Source organism: Dipodascopsis tothii (genome assembly GCF_038497935.1).
Source record: "Dipodascopsis tothii strain CBS 759.85 unplaced genomic scaffold V1510scaffold_48, whole genome shotgun sequence".
Lineage (NCBI taxonomy): Eukaryota > Fungi > Ascomycota > Lipomycetes > Lipomycetales > Lipomycetaceae > Neoaidaea > Neoaidaea tothii.
In genome coordinates, this window is record NW_027118032.1 from 32,589 (window position 1) to 53,151 (window position 20,563).

At 66.5% G+C, this 20,563-nt stretch overlaps 11 protein-coding genes across 11 annotated transcripts; 6 read left to right on the forward strand and 5 right to left on the reverse strand.

The window, feature by feature from the left end:
- Positions 1 to 309: 309 nt before the first annotated feature.
- V1510DRAFT_370582 (uncharacterized protein) lies at positions 310 to 1,428 on the forward strand (the record flags this gene model as incomplete). The annotated part of the gene is made up of 2 exons (XM_066931444.1): positions 310 to 802; positions 836 to 1,428. The coding sequence occupies 2 exons, from the start codon at positions 310 to 312 to the stop codon at positions 1,426 to 1,428; spliced, it is 1,086 nt and encodes a 361-aa protein (XP_066786609.1).
- Positions 1,429 to 1,844: 416 nt separating this feature from the next.
- Positions 1,845 to 3,945, forward strand: V1510DRAFT_449709 (KRI1-like family C-terminal-domain-containing protein; the record flags this gene model as incomplete). Its single annotated transcript, XM_066935798.1, has 2 exons — positions 1,845 to 2,438; positions 2,471 to 3,945. The coding sequence occupies exons 1-2, from the start codon at positions 2,183 to 2,185 to the stop codon at positions 3,943 to 3,945; spliced, it is 1,731 nt and encodes a 576-aa protein (XP_066786610.1). The 5' UTR covers positions 1,845 to 2,182.
- A 73-nt stretch (positions 3,946 to 4,018) lies between these two features.
- On the reverse strand, positions 4,019 to 5,616 carry V1510DRAFT_423581 (uncharacterized protein). Its single transcript, XM_066934958.1, has 2 exons — positions 5,333 to 5,616; positions 4,019 to 5,161 (listed from the first exon to the last, which is right to left on the reverse strand). The coding sequence occupies exons 1-2, from the start codon at positions 5,549 to 5,551 to the stop codon at positions 4,088 to 4,090; spliced, it is 1,293 nt and encodes a 430-aa protein (XP_066786611.1). The 5' UTR covers positions 5,552 to 5,616; the 3' UTR covers positions 4,019 to 4,087.
- A 2,084-nt stretch (positions 5,617 to 7,700) lies between these two features.
- Positions 7,701 to 9,627, forward strand: V1510DRAFT_405184 (uncharacterized protein; the record flags this gene model as incomplete). The annotated part of the gene is made up of 2 exons (XM_066932315.1): positions 7,701 to 9,131; positions 9,163 to 9,627. 2 exons carry the CDS (start codon positions 7,701 to 7,703, stop codon positions 9,625 to 9,627), a joined length of 1,896 nt encoding a protein of 631 aa, XP_066786612.1.
- On the reverse strand, positions 9,596 to 10,226 carry V1510DRAFT_423587 (thioredoxin-like protein). Its single transcript, XM_066934959.1, has 2 exons — positions 10,151 to 10,226; positions 9,596 to 10,118 (listed from the first exon to the last, which is right to left on the reverse strand). Exons 1-2 carry the CDS (start codon positions 10,184 to 10,186, stop codon positions 9,699 to 9,701), a joined length of 456 nt encoding a protein of 151 aa, XP_066786613.1. The 5' UTR covers positions 10,187 to 10,226; the 3' UTR covers positions 9,596 to 9,698.
- Positions 10,227 to 10,425: 199 nt separating this feature from the next.
- On the forward strand, positions 10,426 to 13,610 carry V1510DRAFT_423588 (uncharacterized protein). Its single transcript, XM_066934960.1, has one exon. The coding sequence runs from the start codon at positions 10,557 to 10,559 to the stop codon at positions 13,548 to 13,550; it is 2,994 nt and encodes a 997-aa protein (XP_066786614.1). The 5' UTR covers positions 10,426 to 10,556; the 3' UTR covers positions 13,551 to 13,610.
- A 455-nt stretch (positions 13,611 to 14,065) lies between these two features.
- Positions 14,066 to 15,042, forward strand: V1510DRAFT_423592 (transmembrane protein 6/97). The gene is made up of 2 exons (XM_066934961.1): positions 14,066 to 14,179; positions 14,543 to 15,042. The coding sequence occupies exons 1-2, from the start codon at positions 14,121 to 14,123 to the stop codon at positions 14,997 to 14,999; spliced, it is 516 nt and encodes a 171-aa protein (XP_066786615.1). The 5' UTR covers positions 14,066 to 14,120; the 3' UTR covers positions 15,000 to 15,042.
- On the reverse strand, positions 15,040 to 16,128 carry V1510DRAFT_370604 (terpenoid cyclases/protein prenyltransferase alpha-alpha toroid; the record flags this gene model as incomplete). Its single annotated transcript, XM_066931446.1, has 5 exons — positions 15,040 to 15,467; positions 15,499 to 15,714; positions 15,746 to 15,862; positions 15,894 to 15,998; positions 16,029 to 16,128. The coding sequence occupies 5 exons, from the start codon at positions 16,126 to 16,128 to the stop codon at positions 15,040 to 15,042; spliced, it is 966 nt and encodes a 321-aa protein (XP_066786616.1).
- A 416-nt stretch (positions 16,129 to 16,544) lies between these two features.
- V1510DRAFT_405189 (uncharacterized protein) lies at positions 16,545 to 16,928 on the reverse strand (the record flags this gene model as incomplete). The annotated part of the gene is made up of 3 exons (XM_066932316.1): positions 16,545 to 16,621; positions 16,654 to 16,854; positions 16,919 to 16,928. 3 exons carry the CDS (start codon positions 16,926 to 16,928, stop codon positions 16,545 to 16,547), a joined length of 288 nt encoding a protein of 95 aa, XP_066786617.1.
- Positions 16,929 to 18,120: 1,192 nt separating this feature from the next.
- On the forward strand, positions 18,121 to 19,351 carry V1510DRAFT_423598 (uncharacterized protein). Its single transcript, XM_066934962.1, has 3 exons — positions 18,121 to 18,467; positions 18,500 to 18,656; positions 18,689 to 19,351. Exons 1-3 carry the CDS (start codon positions 18,153 to 18,155, stop codon positions 19,261 to 19,263), a joined length of 1,047 nt encoding a protein of 348 aa, XP_066786618.1. The 5' UTR covers positions 18,121 to 18,152; the 3' UTR covers positions 19,264 to 19,351.
- V1510DRAFT_288745 (kinase A anchor protein) lies at positions 19,274 to 20,281 on the reverse strand. The gene has a single exon (XM_066930655.1). It carries the CDS (start codon positions 19,945 to 19,947, stop codon positions 19,327 to 19,329), a length of 621 nt encoding a protein of 206 aa, XP_066786619.1. The 5' UTR covers positions 19,948 to 20,281; the 3' UTR covers positions 19,274 to 19,326.
- Positions 20,282 to 20,563: the final 282 nt, after the last annotated feature.

The window sequence follows — 20,563 nt, forward strand, 5'->3', positions numbered from 1 at the left end:
GCTTATCGACGGTAGTTCCAGTTGACGAGCGCGCTACCCCCAAAATCCACCCTCCTCCTCCGCCGACCCTCACCGTCTCGTCCGTCCCCTGTTCGGAAGCTTCAGAGCCGTGCCCACACAGCTCTCCAGACTCTGACTTGAATCATCCGCGTGTGCCGACCCGCCACACGCACTTACACGCGTGAGCCACCCGCCGCCGCCGATTTCGAGCCGGCTCGCTGGTGTGACCACCGTTGATCTGTCGCGCACAATTGCCCGCAGAGACCAAACAGCTGATTTCAGCCCACAAACTGCCGTTCCGAGTACACAATGACCGACACCGAGCAGTTTGACCAGCAGGACTCTCTCTTTGAGAAGTCGTTCGTGTCGGCGCCGCCGGTTGCGGCTGCGGCCGGCGTGGCGCCGTCGCCGATAGCGCCGGCCGGCGCGTCCGCGCTGGCGGGCGTGCCGATTCCCGGCGTGTCGCCTGTGCCCGTGGCCGTGCCATCGGCTGTCGGTGGCCTGCCTACAGAGGAAGCCGCGCCGACCGACGAGGCCGTGGGCCAGTCGCAGCTGACGCTGCGCGCGCTGGTGTCGAGCAAGGAGGCCGGCATCATTATCGGCAAGCAGGGCAAGAACGTGGCGGACCTGCGCGAGGAGACCGGCGTCAAGGCCGGCGTGTCCAAGCCGGTGCCGGGCGTGCCCGACCGCGTGCTGACTGTGACCGGCACGCTGGACGGCGTGTCCAAGGCCTACTCGATGGCCGCGCAGACCTTGATCGACAGCCCGCCGGCGATGCCGACGACCCGGGTGGGCACGACGCGTGAGTCCGCGCCCGCCGCACCGCTGACCGCAGTCATCCGCCTGCTGATCTCGCACAACCAGATGGGCACCATCATCGGTCGCCAGGGCCTGAAGATCAAGGCCATCCAGGACGAGTGCCACGTGCGCATGGTCGCGTCCAAGGAGATGCTGCCCAACTCGACCGAGCGTATCGTCGAGGTCCACGGCAACTCGGACTCGATCCGCCAGGCTGTGTGGGAGATCGGCAAGTGTCTGGTCGAGGACTGGCAGCGCTCGGCCGGCACGATCCTGTACAACCCCCAGCCCAAGGCCGACAGCTTCGGCACCTTTGGCGCGCCCCGCGTGCGCACCGGCAACCCCGCCGACTTCGAGCCGGACCACGTCGACGGCGCCGAGCAGACCCAGAACATCTCCATTCCGGCCGACATGGTCGGCTGCATCATCGGCCGCGGCGGCACCAAGATCCAGGAGATCCGCCGGATCTCGGGCGCGCGCATCTCCATTGCCAAGCAGCCCCACGACGAGAGCGGCGAGCGCATGTTCACCATCAAGGGCACCACCGACGAGAACGAGAAGGCTTTGTTCCTGCTCTACGAGCAGCTCGAGGCCGAGAAGGTCCGGCGGCAGCAGGAGCAGGACCAGTGAGTCCGTCGCCTCACATCTGATCTCGCGCGCGAGCCGTGACGGCCGCTACCCCATCTGCTTCCTACAGCTAGCATATTCCCCTCCGCCGAGTCCCTGTCCTCACTGTTTTGCTATCCCAGTTACGTCTACGCCCCCACTCTTTCGTTCACTTCCCTTCTCCTGTCGTCTATAAAACACTCAAGCTACACATACACTGTATTTATTGTTCTCTTCATACTCTTGGTGCCATATTTGTCCTATCCCGGTATGTGATCTCTACGTTGTGCGGACATTTATCGTTCAAGGAACCGTTGATGTGTTTGTATAACAGAGTAGCGGCACAGCTGGGTCGCCCGCTTTTGCCCACTATATTAGCATTGATTTGATTACTTGGGGATTTCTATGTTTGATTTTGAGTACATAACAGGCCTGCAACGATCGATTAATGAAAAAGTTCTTGATTGTATGCCGCGGCGCGCCTGGACGGCGGGCTTGGCGACTCGGGGCCGCTGTTCGGCCTGCTCGAAGGGTGCTCGGTCACGGCCGAGCCCGAGTGCTGAACCTAGAGACGAACCTAGTCGTTAGCTGTAACCCAGGTTACCGTCGGCGTGTAACCCGATTTACCCGGCGCTGCGCGACAGCGCGGTTTACCCGCCCTGGTCACGTGAGTTTCTCCCAGCCCGCGAACGTCAGAACCGGTCAATAAGCAAAAAAAATTTGACGAGATCAGAGCAGGAACGCGCGAGCAGGCTTCAACCGGACCAGCACCATCACCATGCCGAGAAAGAAGTCAGCGGCCAAGCGCGCGCGCGAGGAGCAGGAGGCCCAGGAGCGCGCCGCGGCGACTGGCGCCCCGGCCGCGGCGACGGCCAAGCCTGTCACGGCCGACGACGAGCCTGCCAAGAAGAAGACGTTTCTCGACTTTAGCGACGACGACGAAGACGACAAGGCCGAGGAGGTCACGCTCGGCATCTCAGAGGCGTACGCCGCCCGGTTCAAGCACAACAAGGAGCGCGAGGAGCTCATGCGGCGTAAGTGATCTGTCCGGGCTCGCTGACCGCAGTCCAGGAGAAGCTCAAGGGCGGCGAGCTCGACGAGAGCGACTCGGACGAGTCGTCGTCCGAGGACGAGGACGAGTACGCCGAGCTGGTGACCGAGGATGTGGACGCGCAGATCAGCAAGGTGCTGCAGGCGATCCGCAACAAGGACCAGTCGCTGCTCGATCCGGCGACCAAGTTCTTCGAAGACGAGGCCGAGGCCGGCCCGGGCGACAAGAAGGAGCGGCCGATGTACCTGAAGGACTACCACCGCATGAAGCTGCTGGCGGACGCGGACGCCGAGTCGGACGACGAGAGCAGCGGGCCGCTGCCGCCGGCGCGGCAGCTGGAGCTCGACCGCCAGAAGCTCGTCGAAGAGATCAACGCGGCGGCGTCGGACGACGAGGCCGTGTCGGACGATGACGCGTTCACGCAGGTCAAGGAGCAGCGCCAGATCGAGGCGATCGAGCTGCCGGACCCGGACGTGGACCCGACCGGGTTCGTCGAGAAGTACCTGACGACGCGGGCGTGGATCCCCGACAACAAGCGCCAGGTGCGCGTGGCCAAGGGCCCGAGCAAGACGCCGGCGGCAGACGGCGTGGACGAGCTGCACCCGCCGCTGCAGGACGAGGAGTCGGACTTCGAGGACCGGGCCGAGGAGTTCGAGACCAAGTACAACTTCCGGTTCGAGGCCGGCCAGGAGGCGACGGAGGTCGTGTCGTACGCGCGCGACGTGGACGGCACCGTGCGGCGCAAGGACGAGACCACGCGCCAGCGCGAGCGCCGCCGCAAGCAGGAGGAGAAGGAGGCGCGCCGCAAGGAGCGCGAGCAGGACCTGCAGCGGCTCAAGAAGCTCAAGGTCAAGGAGGTCATCGGCCGGCTCGAGCGGATCCGGCGCGTGGCCGGCCTGTCCGAGGCCGAGGTCGCCAAGTTCGACGAGGCCGACCTGGAGGCCGACTACGACGACTCGGCGTGGGACCGCAAGATGCACGAGGTCTTCAACGACGACTTCTACCACGGCGACAAGACCAAGCCGGTGTGGGACGACGACATCGACATCGCCGACATCGTGCCCGACTACGAGAGCGACGACGAGCCCAAGAAGAAGAGCAAGAAGGACCGCCGCAAGGAGCAGCAGGACAAGAAGAAGACGGTCAAGGAGCTGCACCAGAAGGTCGAGGACTTTGTCGACCAGAACATCATGCTGGACGAGGCCGCCGTCAAGGAGCCCGAGACGCGCTTCCGGTACCGGGAGGTGTCGCCGGACAGCTACGGGCTGGACCCGGCCGACATCCTGATGGCCGACGACAACGACCTGAACGAGTACGTCGGCCTGAAGAAGCTGGCGCCGTACCGGGACGACGACAAGAAGGCCAAGGACCGCAAGAAGTTTGCCAAGAAGAAGCGGCTGCGCGAGTGGCGCAAGCAGGTCTTTGGCAGCGCGGAGGGGCCGGTGATCCCGGAGGAGGCGCCGGCGGCCAAGACGAAGGGCAAGAAGTGAGCCGCACGGCGTGCGGCTGCCGCGCGACGCCGCACGGCGTGCGGCTCATGCGGCTCGGCCGCGGCATAGCAAGTACGATTAATCCTGTATATTCGCAACCAAAATCATATCTTCATATCTAGTCTAGTCTAGTCTAGCTGGCTTAAGCCCACTGCCAGGTGATGTCGATGCGGCCCTCCGACAGGTCGGCCAGCGACTCGAAAGCCGACGGCGACAGGTCCAGGTCGTACTCAGCGCATCCCTCGCAGGTGTCGGCGACCGCGACCGTGGTCGTCTTGCCGCCGTGCGACACAACGATCGACTTGCCGCAGAGCGGGTTGTCGTTCGAGTTGCTGACGCCCTGGGCGTCCATCAGCGTCGTCGACAGCGCCGCAACAAAGTCCGTGTCCGAGTTGGTGTTGCCGCACGAGCCAAGGCCAACCTCCCAGTAGGTGCCCTCGCCCGAGTAGGTGCTGCCGGTGCCGGTCGAGGTGGCGGCCGACGAGGTGGTGGTGGCCTCCTCGGTGGTCGTGGCAGCCTCGGTGGTCGTGGCAGCCTCAGTCGTGGTCGGGTACGTGGCCTCGGCCGTGGTCGACGGGGTCTCGTAGACCTGCGTCTCGGTCGGCGTGGCCTCGGGGAAGTTCTGCCAGATCTCGGTCGGGATCGGCAGCTCGCCGTCGATCAGCGACGCGATCGCGCTCTCGAGCGACTCGTCGTAGTGCTGGTGGCGGCGGGCGATCTTGGGGAGCAGCGACTCGAGCGCGCCGAGGTTGCCGAGGTTGCCAAGGTTGGGCAGGCCCAGGGTGGGGATGGCCACGTCGGGGATCGAGATGCCCGCGCCGATCTCACCACCGATGGCGCCGGTGATGTAGCCAGCCTCGGTGACGTCGGCGGTCTGCGTGGGCGCGGCCGTGGTCACGTCGCGCTTGGCCAGGCCGGCGAGGCCGACCAGCTTGGCGATCTCGCCGGCAAGCTCGCCGATCTCGGCGACCTGGGTCGGGGTCAGGTCGGGGATCGAGATGCCGGCACCGATGGTGCCGCCGATGGCGCCGGTGATGTAGCCGGCCTCGGTGACGTCCGCGGTGGGCGTCGGGGTCGCGACCGAGCGCTTGACGCCGGCGAGAAGGCCGGCCAGGCCGGCGAGCTCGCCCAGCTCGGCGAGCTGGGTCGGGGTCAGGTCCGGGATCGAGACGCCGGCACCGAGGGTGCCGCCGACGGCGCCGGTGATGTAGCCGGCCTCCTGGACGTCGGCCGAGGCCGTCGGGGTCGCGACCGAGCGCTTGACGCCCGCGAGCAGGCCGGCCAGGCCGGCAAGCTCGCCCAGCTCAGCGAGCTCGGTCGGGGTCAGGTCGGGGATCGAGACGCCGGCACCGAGGGTGCCGCCGACCGCGCCGGTGATGTAGCCGGCCTCCTGGACGTCGGCCGTCTTGGTCGCGTTCAGGGTGTCGTTGACCGAGCGCTTGATGTTGATGGGCAGCGCAGTCACGTCGGGGACGATCTGGCCGACGAGCGACGTCAGCTCGGGCACCGTCACGTCGGGCAGGGTGACGTTCGGCTCGCGCTTCTGCATGGGCGCGGCCATGGCGGCCGAAGCCAGAGTGAGAACAGAGAGAGTGGAAACCTTCATGGTGGAAAGAGCGTAGTTCAAAGAGCGAACGAGGAACAGAGAGTGAGTTCCGTGAAGCAGCAGAGACTGGATGCCGACCGAGGGGATCGGGGGCCCGTATTTATGCACTTGCCGGCTGGCGGCGGCAAATCTAACAGTGCTTCTGGAAGGAAGCCACGCAGCAATTGACTTCGCGGCGGCAGCGTGCGCGAAAGCGTGCTCATTTGCCCTGGCCACGCGAGGCGTTTGAGCCTGCCGACGCCGGAGCCGTTGCGGCTGCGGGGAGCCTGCCCGAACGGGCCGTGCGGCCGCCAGGCTAGGCAAGTGCTGGGACAACGTGCGTGCCGGGACGGGCGCGGGGAGCCTGCTGCGCCGAGGAGGCAGGCCGTAACGGCGCGAACACTAACTGAGACACTCCCCTGACTAATGCACAAGCGTCCGCACTACTGCCGCCTTATGCGAGGTTATTTGGGCGTGCATACTGCGGAAGTGCGCAGCCGTGCGCCGCTTGTGCCGCATCCGCCCCGCCGCGCGGCTGCCGTGCGGCTGTCCCCCCCCAGTAGCGCCACCCGGCCGGCGCCAACTCTTTCCACTGACGTGACGGGCTGCACACAGGCTGCACGCCGCTGTGCCGCCGTGAGGCCGCCGCGACCAACGCGGGGACGCCCCCCCGGTCCCGGCGGAGGGTCCGTTGCGCCGCCGTGGCGCCGCGCAGCTGCCGCGGCCCGTGTTTCATCCGACAGCCGCACGCTCCGGAGCGGCCTCTGGCTGCCCCAACCGTAGCCCGCCGCCGCCGAGGGTTCCGGCGGTCGCGCCGCCCGCACATGGCGCGCGTGTTGCGCCGCATGTGCTCGCCTCCGCCTTCCAATCGGGCAGGAAGCTCCAGCCGCGCACGCACGACAGGGTATCGGCCGAGGGGCCGCGCCGCGTGCGGGCAACGTGCGCACGGCGTGCGCACGGCGTGCGCCGGGCGTGCGCCGTGGACAGCTGACAGCCCGCCCACAAAACGGCCAGGGCCTCGCACGTTTCTCGGTCGCGTGCGGCCGGATTGGGCAGCGTCTCCCGACCGCTGCTCTGCCGCCACTGTATCTCATCCGATGCGGCGAGATATCGTATGCGCCTGCCGTGACGGCGCGCGTGCTGCTCGCGAGGCCAACATGGCGCTCGCGTGTGCTCGCGTCAGGGCGCGCACGCGTTTAGCGCTGCCGAGCCCTGCGCGAATAACGACATCTGATCTGAGCAGTGCGGCATATGATCCGTGCGGCGCCAGACATCTGATCCGTGCGGCGCCAGATAGCGATAAGCTGCTGCCGGATCCGCTGTAGCCGGCCGAGCCGGGGCCGGTGGAACGATGGGGCGGGTGGTGGTGGGTGCCGCCGCACTGTGTGCGGCTCAGACGGCTGGCGTCGGCTGTGTGCGGCTGTGTGCGGCTCGTGCGGCTCGTGCGGCGCGGGCGCTGGCGCAGCACCGCCCAAGCCACGGAGCCGCCGACGCCCGGCGCTGTGAAGCAGCGCCCGCAAGGCCACCGCTCGGAGATCGCCCGCTCCGCGAGCAGCCCGATCGCACGGACTCCGCGAGGCAGCCCGAGCCGGCGGCCGCACGGCGCCGGGCGACCGGAACTGGCGCCGTGCGACATTTGTTCAGGCTTAGGGCCCGCAGTCACACGCCGAACTCGCTACCGCCGGCGGGTGCCGGAGAATTTCGTGACAGCGGTGACGGGCGCCGCACGACGTGCGGCGCGTCACGTGGCGGGTCGGCGGCGCGGGTCGGACCGGCCCATCCCTGTCTGGCGTCGCCCGGGTAATGCCGCGCCAGCTTTGCGAATTTTACCACCCGCCGACGACACCGCGCCGACGAGCAGCTGATAGTCCGGTGCTGTCCGTCCGCACGCGCGGATCAATTGTCTACGACACGCGCCCTGTGCGGCACCCCCTCGCGCGCGCCCCCGCCGACGGCGCCGCCCCCCCCGCGTCCCGGTAAGGCCGCCAGCGCCGTCCTCCCCGCCCGCTCTCCGCTGACGTCCAGGCCGTCTCTGCCCGCGACGCCGGCTCCAAAGAGTAATCCTTTCTGTTCGCGGCTCGTGCGCACCAGCGCTAAACGATTGACAGTGGGCAACACCAGCAGCAGTCGCGGTCACGGCCTGCCAGAGGATGGAAACGGTGCCCTGTCCATGCCTCCCCCAGCTTCTTCCGGCCCGTCGCTAGGCTCCACGGACGCCGGCGGCGCCAAGCCCTACGACCGCGTCCAGTTCTGCGCCAAGTGCAACGTGTCCGAGGAGGTGCCGGCCAAGAGCTTTGTGCGGTGCTCCGTGTGCGCCGCCGTCTGGCACGCGCCCTGCGCGGGCACGCCCATCGCCCGCGAGGTGCTCGAGCACGACTTCTACCGCCAGTGGTGGAAATGCCACACGTGCGAGCAGGCCTTTGGCCAGCAGCTGGTGCCGCCGCCGCGCCCGCCGTCGCAGGCCCGCTACGCGGCCTACGCCGCGCCGGACGCGCCCAAGCCCAAGCCATACGCCTACCCGGACGCCCCGCCGTACGCGACTGCGCGCGACTTTGCGCGCCCGCGGACGACGTCGACCGAGAGCCACTTTGCGCGCGAGCCCCGGCCCGGTGACTACTTCAAGCACGCGTACGACCCGAACAAGCGCGACTATGCGAGCCCGCGCCCGGCCCCGCTGAAGCACGAGGACTACACGACGCCGGCGTACGCCGGCCGCGAGTACTACGGCGCGGACGCGCCGGACCGCCGCTACGCGCCGGCGTACCCGTCGCCGCAGCCGCCCGACGACCGCCGGCCCGAGGCCTGGCGGTACATGCTGCCCCAGCCCGGCCGCCGCGACACGCCGCTGGCGCCGCTGGCGCCGCCGCTGGCCGCGCCGGCCGCGCCGCTGGCGCCGCTGGCGCCGCCGCTGGCCGCGCCGGCCGCGCCGCTGGCGCCGCTGGCGGCCGGGCCGTCGCTGGCGCCGGCCGGGCTCGGCCCCGCCCTCGCCGGCGGCCTCCCCGCGCCTCTCGCCGCCGACCCCGCCCACACCAACCCCCACTGGCGCCACCTCAACCTCCCCCTGCCCGACTACCGCCGCGACGACGCCCGCAGCCCCGCGCCCGAGGCCAAGGACCTCTCGCTCTACCTCTCGTCGCCGCTGGCCGCCGCCGAGACCGCCGCGGACCGCGCGCCGGACGCCCGCCTGGCCGCGCCGGCCGACGTGGCCGGCCCGCGGCGGCCCGCGTACGCGGCGCCGGCGCCGGCGCTGTCGTACTCGTCGTCGGCGTCGTCGCACACGTCGTCGCACTCGTCGTCGTCGTCGCCGACGTCGTCCGTGTCACTGACCGAGGCGCCGTCGGCCGAGCCCGCGCCCTCGTCCGAGTCCGAGTTCTACGGCCGCGGCGTCAAGCACGAGCCCGCCCGCGACCGCGCCGACCGCGCGCGCCAGCCCGCCGACAAGGCCTGCCACAGCTGTGGCATCTCGTCCGAGATCCTCTTCGAGCGCATCAAGCTCAAGAAGGAGCTCGCCGTGAAGCAGATGCAGTGGGAGGCGTACTTCGCCGAGGACCACGCCGAGAAGGCCGCGCTCACCGCCGAGCTCGAGCGCGTCCGCGCCGAGGTAAGCCGCCCGCACGCGCCGCTGACGCCAGATGCGCCGCCAGGCCGACCGCCACGCCGCCGAGGCCCGCGACCTGGCCGCCCAGGTCCGCGCCCAGGCCGCGCTCGTCGACAGCCTGCAGGCGCGGCTCGAGTCGCGCCCGCAGACGCCGCTGCGCGAGTCCGCGCCGCCGTCGCCCGCGCCCGCGGCCTACCGGCTCGAGTCGGTCTCGGTCTACAAGGACCTCGACTTCAGCCTGGCCTCGCCGTTCGCCGCGCCGGCCGCCCCGCGCCCCGCGTCCCGCGCCAGCAGCCGCCGCAAGCGCCGCGCCGCCGCCGGCCCCGCCGTCGGCCGCGAGGGCCGCCTCGGCCGCCGCGACCCGCGCCCCGTCGCCGATCCCTTCGGCCTCGCTGCCGCCGACGCCGTCCCCGTCGTCCGCGGCGCCGTCCTCGCCTTCGCCGCCGGCCGCGGCCGCGCCTTCAAGGTCGGCCGCAAGGTCCGCGGCGAGCTGCTCTAGCCACATTCACAGGCGCACGGTATTTACATGTATTCTTATTCTGTACACTACGGCCTGTAACATAGGTAGCATCACTCCTTCGGCTCCTCGGCGTCCGCCACGAGCACTCCCGCGCCCTCCAGCATCTCGCCCAGCTCGCCCGACTGGTGCATCGAGATCAGGATGTCGCAGCCGCCCACGAACTCCTTGTTGACGTACAGCTGGGGGATTGTCGGCCAGTTGCTGTACTCCTTGATGCCCTGCCGCAGCTCGTCGTCCTCCAGCACGTTGAACGCCGAGAACTTGGCGGGGTCGACGCCCTGCATGCCCAGGATCTGGATCGACGCGCGCGAGAAGCCGCACTGGGGAAACTCGGGCGTGCCCTTCATGAAGAGCACCACCGGCGATGACGCCACGGCCTGGTCGATCGCCTCGCGTGCCGAGTCCGACAGCAGCCGGAGCTGCTGTGCCCACGCGGCCACGGGCCGCTGGATGGGGGCCATGGGCCGGGCCTGCCGTCAGCGCGCTCGACGCGGCTACTCACCCTGGCCAGCTGTGTGAACGCTCGTCTGGCAAACATCGTGTGGTGTCCAATGGGGAGGAAGTGTGTCCGGCTTACGGAGGGCGGCAAATTTTCGGCTGAGTCAGCGGGGCGGCCGGCTGACGTGCGCGCGCGCCCTCGTGACTAAGCGCGCGCCGCACGCCGTGCGGCGCTGCTGACGCAGCATTCCGCCCGCCTGACTCAGCCGTGCCTCGCACGTGACCGCGTATACTCTTCCCGCAGACTTTTCGCTCGGCACCGCATGGACCGAGCCTACGACAACGCAGACACGCCGACGCGGCCGTCCGGCGGCCGCGCGCTGCTCGCGCGCGCCCTGAACGGTACGCCGCACACGCCGCGCACCCCGGCGCCGCCCAGCCGCGCCCGCGCCGCGTTTCCGTCGCCGTTTATGTCGCCGTACCGGCCCGCGCCGCGCATGGCCTCGCGCCTGGGCCTGCAGATCGACGCGCGCGCCGACGGGCCCCACGACGCCCAGTTCAGCTCCTGGCTGGCCGGGCTCACCCAGCGCGCCCGCGACGCGCTCCACGCCAACGACCAGCAGGACGCAGAGTTTCAGGTCTGGCTCGACTCCGAGGACCGCAAGGAGCGCCAGCGCCTCGAGTTTATCCAGCGCGCCCCCCTCGTCGACACGTCCGCAGCCGTCAACCTTGACAGCCCGGTCTCGCGCGCGTTTGACGTGCTTGGCCGCATTCTGACCGAGCCGCGCGGCATCAAACGCGTTGCCGAGCCAGCCGAGGGCACCACCAAGCACCGCCGCAGCGACGAGTACAGTGCGGACGACGTGGAGAGCGCGGACGACGTGGAGAGCGCGAGCGCCGACAGCGACGCGCTGGACGACGCGCCGGCCGACGACTCGGACGTGTTTGGGGCTGACGACGACGACGGCGCGGCCGACATGGACTCGGACGTGGCCGGTTCCGACGCCGACGACGGCGGCGACTCTGATGTGATTGCCCTGTCGGACGAGGACGAGACCGGCGACGATGCTGCGGATGTCGCTCTGCCGCCGCGCCGCATCAGTCTCTTGGACTCGCTGCGGCCGGCCGTGCCCTACGAGGACGAGGACGAGGACGAGGATGAGGACGAGGATGAGGACGAGGATGACGGGGACGACGACGATGGAGAGGAGGAGAGCGAGATTGACGTGGACGAGGAGATCGACGGCGACAACGAGGTTCTGGATGCCGACGAGGTCGCGGACGCTGACGAGGCCGAGGCGGACAACATCGAGACCGGCGAGCCTAAATCTGTCGCTACAGAGCCGATTGAGTCGGATGCGGATGCGGATGCGGACGCGGATGCAGACGCGGACGCGGACGCAGAGGCAGACGTCGAACTGCCCCTTCTTCCCGCCCATCCCTACGCGTCTGCTGCAAAGATTGCCTCGCCGGTCGACGCGTCTTTGTATTCAGTCGACCCGGCGCTGGCCTATGCGCCGTTTGCTGTGCCGGCTGAGCTCATGGAGGCAGCCTTGGACATGGCTGTGGCTGAAACGCCGGCTCTGCCGGTCCATGCGGTCCACCAGATGGTGCCTGAGGTTCTGCTGGAGGCGCCGCTGGCGGACTTTTTGGCGAGTCCGCTGGTGGCTGCGGACGAGGGTGTGGAAGAACATGTGACGCCTGTTGCAGAGATCCCGATCGCAGAGCATGTTACCGCGAACGATCTGGAGGTTGCGGAGGCGCAGAACGTCCCGGAAGTGTTTGAGCGGACCGTGGCAGAGTCCGAATCTACGGAAGGAGCTATGGAGGCTACGGAGACCAAGGAGCTTGAACAGCCTACGGAGGCCAAAATTGTCGTGGAGACTGAAGAGCCTACGGAGGCCGTCGAAGAGTCTGCGGAGGCCACGGAGGCTGTCGAAGAGCCCATTGGTGCCCTCGACAAGCCCACGGCGGCCGTGGAAGAGCCCGCAAGGGAGGTTGCGGAGTCTACAGAGACCGCGGATGCCGCAGAGACGGACACAGAGCACATGGAAGTTGATTTGGCCAACGCCGAGCCTTCCATCACTACAGGGCTTCCTGTCGAGACTGCGTCCGAGCCCGTGGAACTCGAGGAGCTCTCTGAACCTGTGACGCTCACTCAGATCGCCGTCGACGTGGCCATGACCGACGCTGAGCCTGAAAACGTGCACGTGGCCGCCCAGTCGTTTGCCGAGCCTATGCAATTGGACGAGCCGACAGAAGCCGCGGAGGCTATGGACGTCGAGGAGACCGTGGAGGTCGAGGCCAAGGCCGAAGCCGAGATTGGGGCTGATGTGGAGGCTGATGTGGAGGCTGAAGCTGAGGCTGAAGTCCGGGCTGAGATCGGGGCTGAGGTCGAGGCTGAGGTCGAGGCTGAGGCAAAGGCTGAGGCCAAGGCTGAGGTCGAGGCTGTGCCTGAGGTTAGTGCTGAAGCCAAGGCCGAGGCTGTGCAGGTGGCTCAACCCGAGGCTGTGTTTGAGGCGGAGGCTGTGGCCGCGGCCGAACCCGAGGCTCACGAGGCTGGCGACGCTGATGTTGCACCCGAGACTCTGGTGGAAGCTACGGCGACAGCCTCGGCTGAACTGGAGGTTGAAGCCGGATCTGCTGCCGAGGCTGAGCCTATGGCTCAATCGACGGCCGATAGCAACCCCGAGGTCCGGGCGGAACAGATCGAGGTTACACATGCTACTCACAGTGTGGCTGATCCAGCCACTATGGCTGAATCAGTCGCGACCGAAACTTTCGACTCTGTGATCCAAGCTGTGACCGAAGTCTCGTCTGTGAGCGACGCGACGGTGTCGGCAGAAATTTCGGTGACTGAACCTCTGACCGAGGCTGCCGCCGAGGCTGCCGCCGAGGCTACAGAGGCTGCTGAGCCCGCTTCGGAAGCTGTGAAGCTTGTCGCCGAGGTTCTCGCAGAGTCGGTCGCTGAGCCCGCTATCGGTGCTGCCGTCGAGCCGACCGTTGAGCCTGCGACTGAGCCTGCAGTTGAACTTACTGCTGGGCTTATCGCCGAGCCGTCTGAGCCGGTTCAGCTTGTTTCTGAGCCCGTGGAGCTTGCTGCTGAGCCCGTGGAGCTTGCTGCTGAGCCTGCCGAGCCCGCTGCCGAGCCTGTCGAGCCCGCTGCTGTCGAGCCCGCTGCTGTCGAGCCTGCTACCGAGCCCGTCGAGCCAGCCGCCGAGCCTGTTGCCTCCACCCCTGAGGGTCTGGAGGCTACCGGCGCACCTGGACTCCCTGATTCTACGCTTGCGGACTCCACGTCTGCGGAGGCCCCGGCTACACCCGAGCCAGCCGAGCCCACGACGCCGGCCAAAGGACGGAAGTTCTTTATCTCTCCGCCAGTCCGCGACATGACCAACCAGCCGCGCGAGCCCAGCCAGGCGCGGGACGCCGCCCGCACGTCGGCCCAGGAAAACGTCCCCTAGCTGTATATATGCATCTGTACGATACGATACAAGAGCTTTTTGCTATAATTGCATGTCCGTGCGTAGTAACGGATACGCCGGTCGCCAGGCCTCGACGGCTCGCACCCGGAGCTACCACGTTCACGTCGACTCGCCGGCCGCCCGGCATGGCCGCCGCGTATGCAGCCAACACCCGTGCCAGGATATTCCTCGTGGCGCGCACACTCGGGACCGCGGTACCGCTATCTAGTGTACCGTTATGCCAGGCACCAGCCTGGTACCCAGCGAACATGTGGCCACATCGTGCGGCGGTGCGCACACCCCAAGACAAACGCGCAAACGGCTAGAACGCCCTACGTTGCTCTTTATTGGGACCGGCCCGACAGTTTCGGAAATTTTTGGGCAGCCCTGCGCCGTTTGGGAACGTTTGGGAGCACCTGTGAGCAGATACGGCTAGCGCAAAATTTGTTGACGCCGCCCGCGCGGCGCTCAACAAAGAGCTCGAGATGGACCACGGGGGCCGTATATAGCGAACCGCACGCACAGCGAGCACGACACCGCGAGATATATAGACACCGCTCCAGTCCCGCCATGGCTCAGTCCATTCCTCTGCACAAGCGTCCGGTGGATAGATTCTACTTTGCTTACTTGTAAGTTGGTTGCGCCGAGCGATTTGGCGTCACACAGACGACACAGACGGCGCCGGACCGGACTGGGACTCCCGGACCCGTGGACTCGCCATCGTGGACCCGGTCCCGGCGATCCGCGGACCTGGTCCTGGCGATCCGTGGACCCGGACACGGGTCGCCCTCACCCGGGTCGATGGCACCGGGCCGGGCCGGGTCGGGTCGGCGTGGCGGGTCGCTCTCGCACAATTGGCCCCGGCCGGCTGCCCCGGTCCGCTCGCTGTCTGTCTGCCTGTCGTCGCGCTGCTGTCTGTCTGCCCGGCTCGCTCAGCCGTCCGTCGCCCGCGGCCTCCGCGGCGCCCCCACCCGAACCCCGCTGACCCCCAGCATCCTGCATGTCTTCATCACCATCGTGATCGACTCCGGCGTCGTCGTCCCCGCCCAGTACCGGCCGCGGTTCCAGCAGAACCTGCTCGACATCCAGATCCTCAAGAACAGAGACCCGCTCCTCGCGGACGTCCCCCCGTGGTTCTACCTCTTTGTCTGGATCGAGGTTCTCGTCCAGCTCCCCTTCTTCGTCTACGGCGCCTGGGCCATGTACACCAACTACAAGCGCGCGTACTCGCTCATGCTCGTCTACGGCGTCAACGGCTCGCTGACGACGCTGGCGTGCATGTACGAGATCTGGTCGCACAAGACGCTCGAGATGGGCTTCAAGCTCAACCTCGAGTGGATGTACCTGCCCACCTTCCTCATCCCGCTCGTGATGGTCTTTGACATGTACTTCCGGCTGTCGACCATCATCTCGCAGAACCTCGACATGACGGTCAAGAAGGACCTCTAGTCTGTACACTAGATATTTGCATAATCGGATTCTTGGATACCTACTCGGCCGCCCACGGCGGCGGCGGCGCCGGCGTCGCCACCCGGCCCATCATCCGCTGCGGCAGACAGTACACCGCGTTGACCGCGTCCAGCCCGTCGTGCCCCAGCAGCGCCAGCCCGGCCACGCCGAAGCACGTGTGGAACACGTCGGCCACGTCGCCGGCCCGGTCGGCCATGCCCCCCGCCTCGTCGTCCTGCGCGCCCAGGATGAACTCGCGCAGCGCCGCGCCGTCCACCCAGTCCACGCGCCCGAGCATGTCCAGCGACGACAGCACCCACCACGAGTAGCACACGTCCGGCAGCTTCTCGGGCCGGCCATTGAGCCCGCCCGTCGGCAGCTGCCGCTCACACAGCCACCAGCTCAGCAGGTCCCGGTCGACCAGGTCCAGTCGGCCCGCGATCGCCAGCGCTCCCAGGCATGTGAAGACTGTCGTCAGCCCGCTCCTGCGCCCACGTACTTTGCGCCGCATGGCTCTCGGCCCCGGGAACCATCCCGTAGCCCCCGTCGTAGTTCTTGCACCGGTCGATGAACCCCACCGCGCCGTCCACGTCTAGCCGGTCGAGCTTGCCCAGGATCGACAGGCAGTTGAGTGCCACGTACACGAATCGCGTGTCCACCTCGCCGTACTCGTCGCCGGCCACCACCCCGTCTGGCCGCTGCAGCCCAGCCACGTCTGCCGTCAGCGCGCCCAGCGACCCACTTACAGCTCGCCACGGCGTCCGCGTCGATCCGGTCCAGCGCGTCCTGCATAAACAGGATCTGCACCGCCGACAGCGTCGACAGAATGTGCGCGTCGTGTCCTGGGTGCGCTCCAAAGCCGCCTGGCGTCAGCACCGCCGCCGCCGCTCCTACCGTTCGCGTGCTGGCACGACAGCACGTACGCAATCATCTCGTCGCGCGGCAGCGCGTCCCCGGCCTTCATCAGCTGCAGCGCCGTCAGGCCCCAGTAGATCCCGTCTGCCGTCAGCGCGTCCGGCCGCCACTTACTCATCCGCAGATGCTCCGACAGCCAGTACTCGAGCTCATCCTGCTTCTTGTCCAGCGACTGAACGTACGCGATGTGCTTTTCTCGATAGAACTGGCCCATGGTGGATGAGGTGACGTCGGGACGTGGTGCGCCGCATGTTACTAACGCCCCTGGCCGGATGCCGGCCATCTGAGCGCGCGCGGCAGACAGTCCCGAGCGCCGGACCGCGGTCACTCGCTTAGGGTGCGTTGTCTGTATGGGCCACTCTACGCCTACGTTACAGCCTGGGGAGGCGCATTGGCTCGGTGCGGCACCTCTACAAACTGCCAGCACGCTGGCAGCTTTGCTGCCCACGCTGCGGCACAGGTGCCGTTACTGCCGGCCACTGCGCCCTGCGCCACGCACACAGCGCACTGTGCCCATCTGACAGCTCGCCTGTGCCAGCACTGCCGGTGCTGTTGACTCCGGCCGTTGTCGCCCAAGCCAACCATTCCGCACACCATCCCATCCGCTCATCAAGCGCAACCATGCATTATCTATTTCGACGGGTCATTGCGCTGGTAGGCCATGTAGCCATTGATCCGGTGCGTCGGCAGCATGTCCAGGTATTTTTCTGTCGTCAGCACACCCTCGGCGTCCCCGTACCGGCAATGTCCTTGCAGTTCTCGTAGTGGTTGACCTGCTGGCTCTTGTAGCACTTCTGCAGGGCTTCGCGGACGGTCCGCAGAGCGTACAGCCGGACGAACTGCTCCTTGAGCGCGCTGTCCTGAGCAGCCTTCAGCTCGTCCGGGTTCTTGTAGTCGATCTCGTCGAACGACACCTTCTTGTAGGGCGTGTGCGGGGCGGCTGCCGGTCAGTCCTGTCAATGGGGAGCCATCCTGCACCCTGCGCGAGTCTGCGCGGCACTTACTGTTTCCCATGGTTGTTCTGTCGATGCCGTTGAGCTCGTGGGCCTGTGTGAAAATCGCTGGAAAATCTGAGCCCATCGAAATCCCGACGCCGTGATTGGCTGCACGGTGTTGCCCTGGCAACCGCTGTTGCCGTGGCAACGCTAACTCACCCAACGCGTCCACCCCACACCTGCGGCGAACAGCCAACATGCACGGTCGCCGCCGGAAGGTTGTTCCTGGGTGCAACTGGCGGGAAGTCGTAGAGGATGCGTATTGTGGGCGGCGTTTTGCCGCGCGGACGGTGTTTTCGAAAGAGCCGCTGCCGAGGCTCATGGACATGGCTGGCGGGCTGCGGTGCTCTGCCTAGAGAAACTACATCTGGGGCCACCCTTGAGCTACCCTGCGTGCTGAAAGGAAGAGCCAGCGCACATCTGTCGCCGGGATCGCTACGTAGCTTGCCATTGCGTCTGTAGAGCCTGCTGTGTATGCAAACTGCTCTGCCCAAAGGACAATCATCACCCACGAAGTCGTCGCCGAAGACCCGCCGGTGGTGCGCAAACCTCCGGCGGCGGCTCCATCGCCTGGCTCGGTCCAGGGTTGCTGTCCTTGGGGGGACACAGAGGCCGGCCGGAAGTTGCCCATGCAAAGTCGCGAGAGGCTCGAGCGTGCCCAGTGGACCCCGCTCGCATACGCAGACTCCACGCCGGCACGCTCGAGAGATCATATTCGCGGTGGTGTTACATAAATGGACCTCGTTTCAGGTTTATAGTGCACGTTTCAGGTGGTGTTTCATAATATTCTACGTGTTTCAGAACATTCCGCGCGGAGAGACGCGCGTGGCTGACCCGCGACCTCAACAAATCTGGATCACAAATGGCAACCCGGGTACCATCGACCGTCGGATGTCTGTCAGGGCGGTTAACGGCGGCAACGCTGCGCGCTCTGTGCTGGGCTCGCCAGACTGTCGGCGGCGGCCAAACGTAACGCCGCCAGAGTGACACGCTACGACCCATCGCGTCGCGCCCGAACCACCGCGCCGACCCGTCGCGTCGCGCCCGGCCCACCGCGCCGACCCGTCGCATTGCTCTCGACCCGGCCTCACGCGTAGACGAGCCCCCCACGTTGCCTACCCAGCTCACGTCGCGGGGCAGACAATTGCCTACGGTTGCCGTAGCAACCGTTGCCAAGGCAACCATTGTTTGTCGACGCGCCATAAAACACAACGCGCAACGCTCTACAGCTCCCTCACTCACAATGGCCCCGAACAATTTCGCCAGCATCTACGAACAATTCCGGTCCGCGCCGGCCTCGGCGCCCGTCGCCGACGATGTCCGTCTCACGTACGTCACGTCCAACGTTGTCCTCAACGGCATGGATGCCATTCTCCGCAGCCACACTGCGGCGACCCGTCAAGTCAAGCGCACCGACAGAGTGATCTCAACTCACGTCGCCGCTGACTCGCTCGTCCTTGAGACCGCCACCACTCTCGAGTTCGTCAGCGGCTGTGGCCCTTGGGTGCACACACTCGACGACAACTTTGTCAATGACAACACTGCCTTAGTGCCCATGGTATGTCCATCCAAGTTCTCTGCTGATCTCAGATCCACACCGTCGTCTTTTCCGGAGACCGTATTCAGTCTGTCCGCATCTTCTGGGACCAGGGAACCGTTCTTAAGCAGATCAACGTCATTGGCGCTCGCGGCAACATCTGGCCAATCTACACCGGCGACAAGCTCGTCAGCCTTCTCGACTCTGACGGTAAGATCGCCGCCGACGCCCGCTGACCCCAGCCAAACCCACCGGCACCGTTGCTGCGCCCGCCGCCGTGCCTGCTCCTGCCGAGCCTGCCGTGCCCGTTGCCGCCATGGCCGCCCTCGCCGTCGACGAACGCTTCCCGATCCACAGCGACACCGCCATCGCGCCCCCTTCGCTGGCCGTCGCCGCTCCAGACACCCCGGAGCACGTCCGCGCCAAGCGCAACATCGACAACAACATGTACGCCCAGCACTTCAAGTTTGGCACGCCCGAGAAGCCCGAGTCGCCCTACTCCAAGACCCGCGCCAACATGCACCCCCAGCCCGGCGACCTGCACTGGCAGTACGGCGAGGCGACCCCGCCCCGCGTCGAGCGCGTCGCTCCCATGCAGCCTGCCACCACCAACGTCATCAAGTGCAACCCGCGGTCCAACGGCGGCATGGGTGGCAAGCCCCAGTGGTCCTGGGGCGCCCCCGAGGAGACCCCCGAGCCCGCTGCGCCGGCCGCACCGGCCGCCCGCGCCGAGCCTCTCGCCAAGGCCGGCACTGCCCGCGAGGGCCGTCGTGAGTTCACCCCGTCGTGGTCTTTCGGTACCAACAAGGAGAACTAACGTGTCCTGCTCATAGTCTTTTAAATACCTGCTCTTTGCGTCTTGTATGTCTATGTCGTTTTATCAAAGCCCAATGGCCTCTTCTACCGCGTACCCACGTCCGTCGGGCAGCTCGCCCATCTTGCACAGCTCGATCCGGTCCAACCGGCTCGCTGGCAGAAGCTCATAGTCGTTCATGCCCTCCAGCAGACCGCGCACGTCCATTGCCGGTCTTCCTCCGCGTCCGCGTCCGCGGACGTAAACACTGTTCGCCACGGTCACGTGTAGAAGTACAGGTCGGCTGTCTGCCACCAGACCGCGCGCGTCAAAGAACGCCTTCACGCTCTCGGCCATCGCCTGCAGTCGGGCCACGTCCGGCCCAACCGGAACCGCATACACCACGCGCGCCCGTGCTGCGGGCCCAAGACACGCCAGCCCACGTAGCGTCAGCACAGGTGCCTCCAAGCCCAATATGCTTTCGCGTCCAGCATCTAGCTCTGCCAGTGTCCGGCGCGCCTCTGCTAGCCTCTCTGCACTTTCCAGTGCCATCACTGCAATCGTCAGGTGCAACGTCGCCACAGGCCGCACCGCCGCTGCCGGTATTCCCGCACTCGTGAATGCAGCATGTAGTTGGCCAATCCGCTGTCGAACTGCTACCGGTATCGGAATGGACAGAAAGTGCGTCAATCTCTGCGCCGCCGGCATACTTTCTGTCAGAAATCTGCCCGGTGCAGGCGCTTCCTTTTCAGATTCTGTGCAGTACTGGTCCTTCGAGCTCAAAGTCTAGTAATTGAGTAATTAAATGGCTTTGGGTACGCTCAAAGGCTCCCTTGCCAAATCAATTTCCGCATCTTACGCGTCAAAATATGCTACATACACCGGCAATTGGAATACGGTCGACTGCCGGGGTGTGTAATTTAGAGTCCAATATATGCTCAGACTGGGATGCCGTCACCATGCGTGCGGTTAGAGGCAGGCTTGAAGTGTACGGCTTTGCGAGCTTTTGCCGGCTTTACGACTAGTCGCGTACATAACACGACCGATCTGGCGCTCTTCCGCTCGATTCTAGTCGCGATTCGACCCTTCCGTCAATAGCCAATCGCCCGTCCAAGGCCACCCGGCATGACCGCCTAACTCTAGCTACGTCATACGTCCGCTCATTCTGATCGCCTTCCTGCCTCTTGCCCACACCCCTATGCAGCGACTTCGCTCATCTCAGACTACGAATGGCGAGGCATCTCCGCCACCGCAATGCGCGCAGCTGGTCTCGTGGGAGAGCCCAGACCAACGCACTCCTCATCTTTGGTTTGCGCACGCTTCT

What these genes read in the sequence shown, in the direction of transcription:
- V1510DRAFT_423598 (XM_066934962.1), top strand. Translation starts at nt 18,153, where the DNA reads ATGGCCCCGAACAATTTCGCCAGCATCTACGAACAATTCCGGTCCGCG. An exon ending in ACACTGCCTTAGTGCCCATG is followed by an intron (nt 18,468 to 18,499) that starts GTATGTCCATCC and finishes TGCTGATCTCAG; the next exon opens with ATCCACACCGTCGTCTTTTC. An exon ending in CAGCCTTCTCGACTCTGACG is followed by an intron (nt 18,657 to 18,688) that starts GTAAGATCGCCG and finishes CGCTGACCCCAG; the next exon opens with CCAAACCCACCGGCACCGTT.
- V1510DRAFT_423592 (XM_066934961.1), top strand. Translation starts at nt 14,121, where the DNA reads ATGGCTCAGTCCATTCCTCTGCACAAGCGTCCGGTGGATAGATTCTAC. An exon ending in AGATTCTACTTTGCTTACTT is followed by an intron (nt 14,180 to 14,542) that starts GTAAGTTGGTTG and finishes GCTGACCCCCAG; the next exon opens with CATCCTGCATGTCTTCATCA.
- V1510DRAFT_288745 (XM_066930655.1), bottom strand. Translation starts at nt 19,947, where the DNA reads ATGCCGGCGGCGCAGAGATTGACGCACTTTCTGTCCATTCCGATACCG.
- V1510DRAFT_423588 (XM_066934960.1), top strand. Translation starts at nt 10,557, where the DNA reads ATGTCGCCGTACCGGCCCGCGCCGCGCATGGCCTCGCGCCTGGGCCTG.
- V1510DRAFT_423581 (XM_066934958.1), bottom strand. Translation starts at nt 5,551, where the DNA reads ATGAAGGTTTCCACTCTCTCTGTTCTCACTCTGGCTTCGGCCGCCATG. An exon ending in AGACGGCCGACGTCCAGGAG is followed by an intron (nt 5,162 to 5,332) that starts GCCGGCTACATC and finishes GACGTCCAGGAG; the next exon opens with GCCGGCTACATCACCGGCGC.
- V1510DRAFT_423587 (XM_066934959.1), bottom strand. Translation starts at nt 10,186, where the DNA reads ATGTTTGCCAGACGAGCGTTCACACAGCTGGCCAGG. An exon ending in CGTTCACACAGCTGGCCAGG is followed by an intron (nt 10,119 to 10,150) that starts GTGAGTAGCCGC and finishes CGCTGACGGCAG; the next exon opens with GCCCGGCCCATGGCCCCCAT.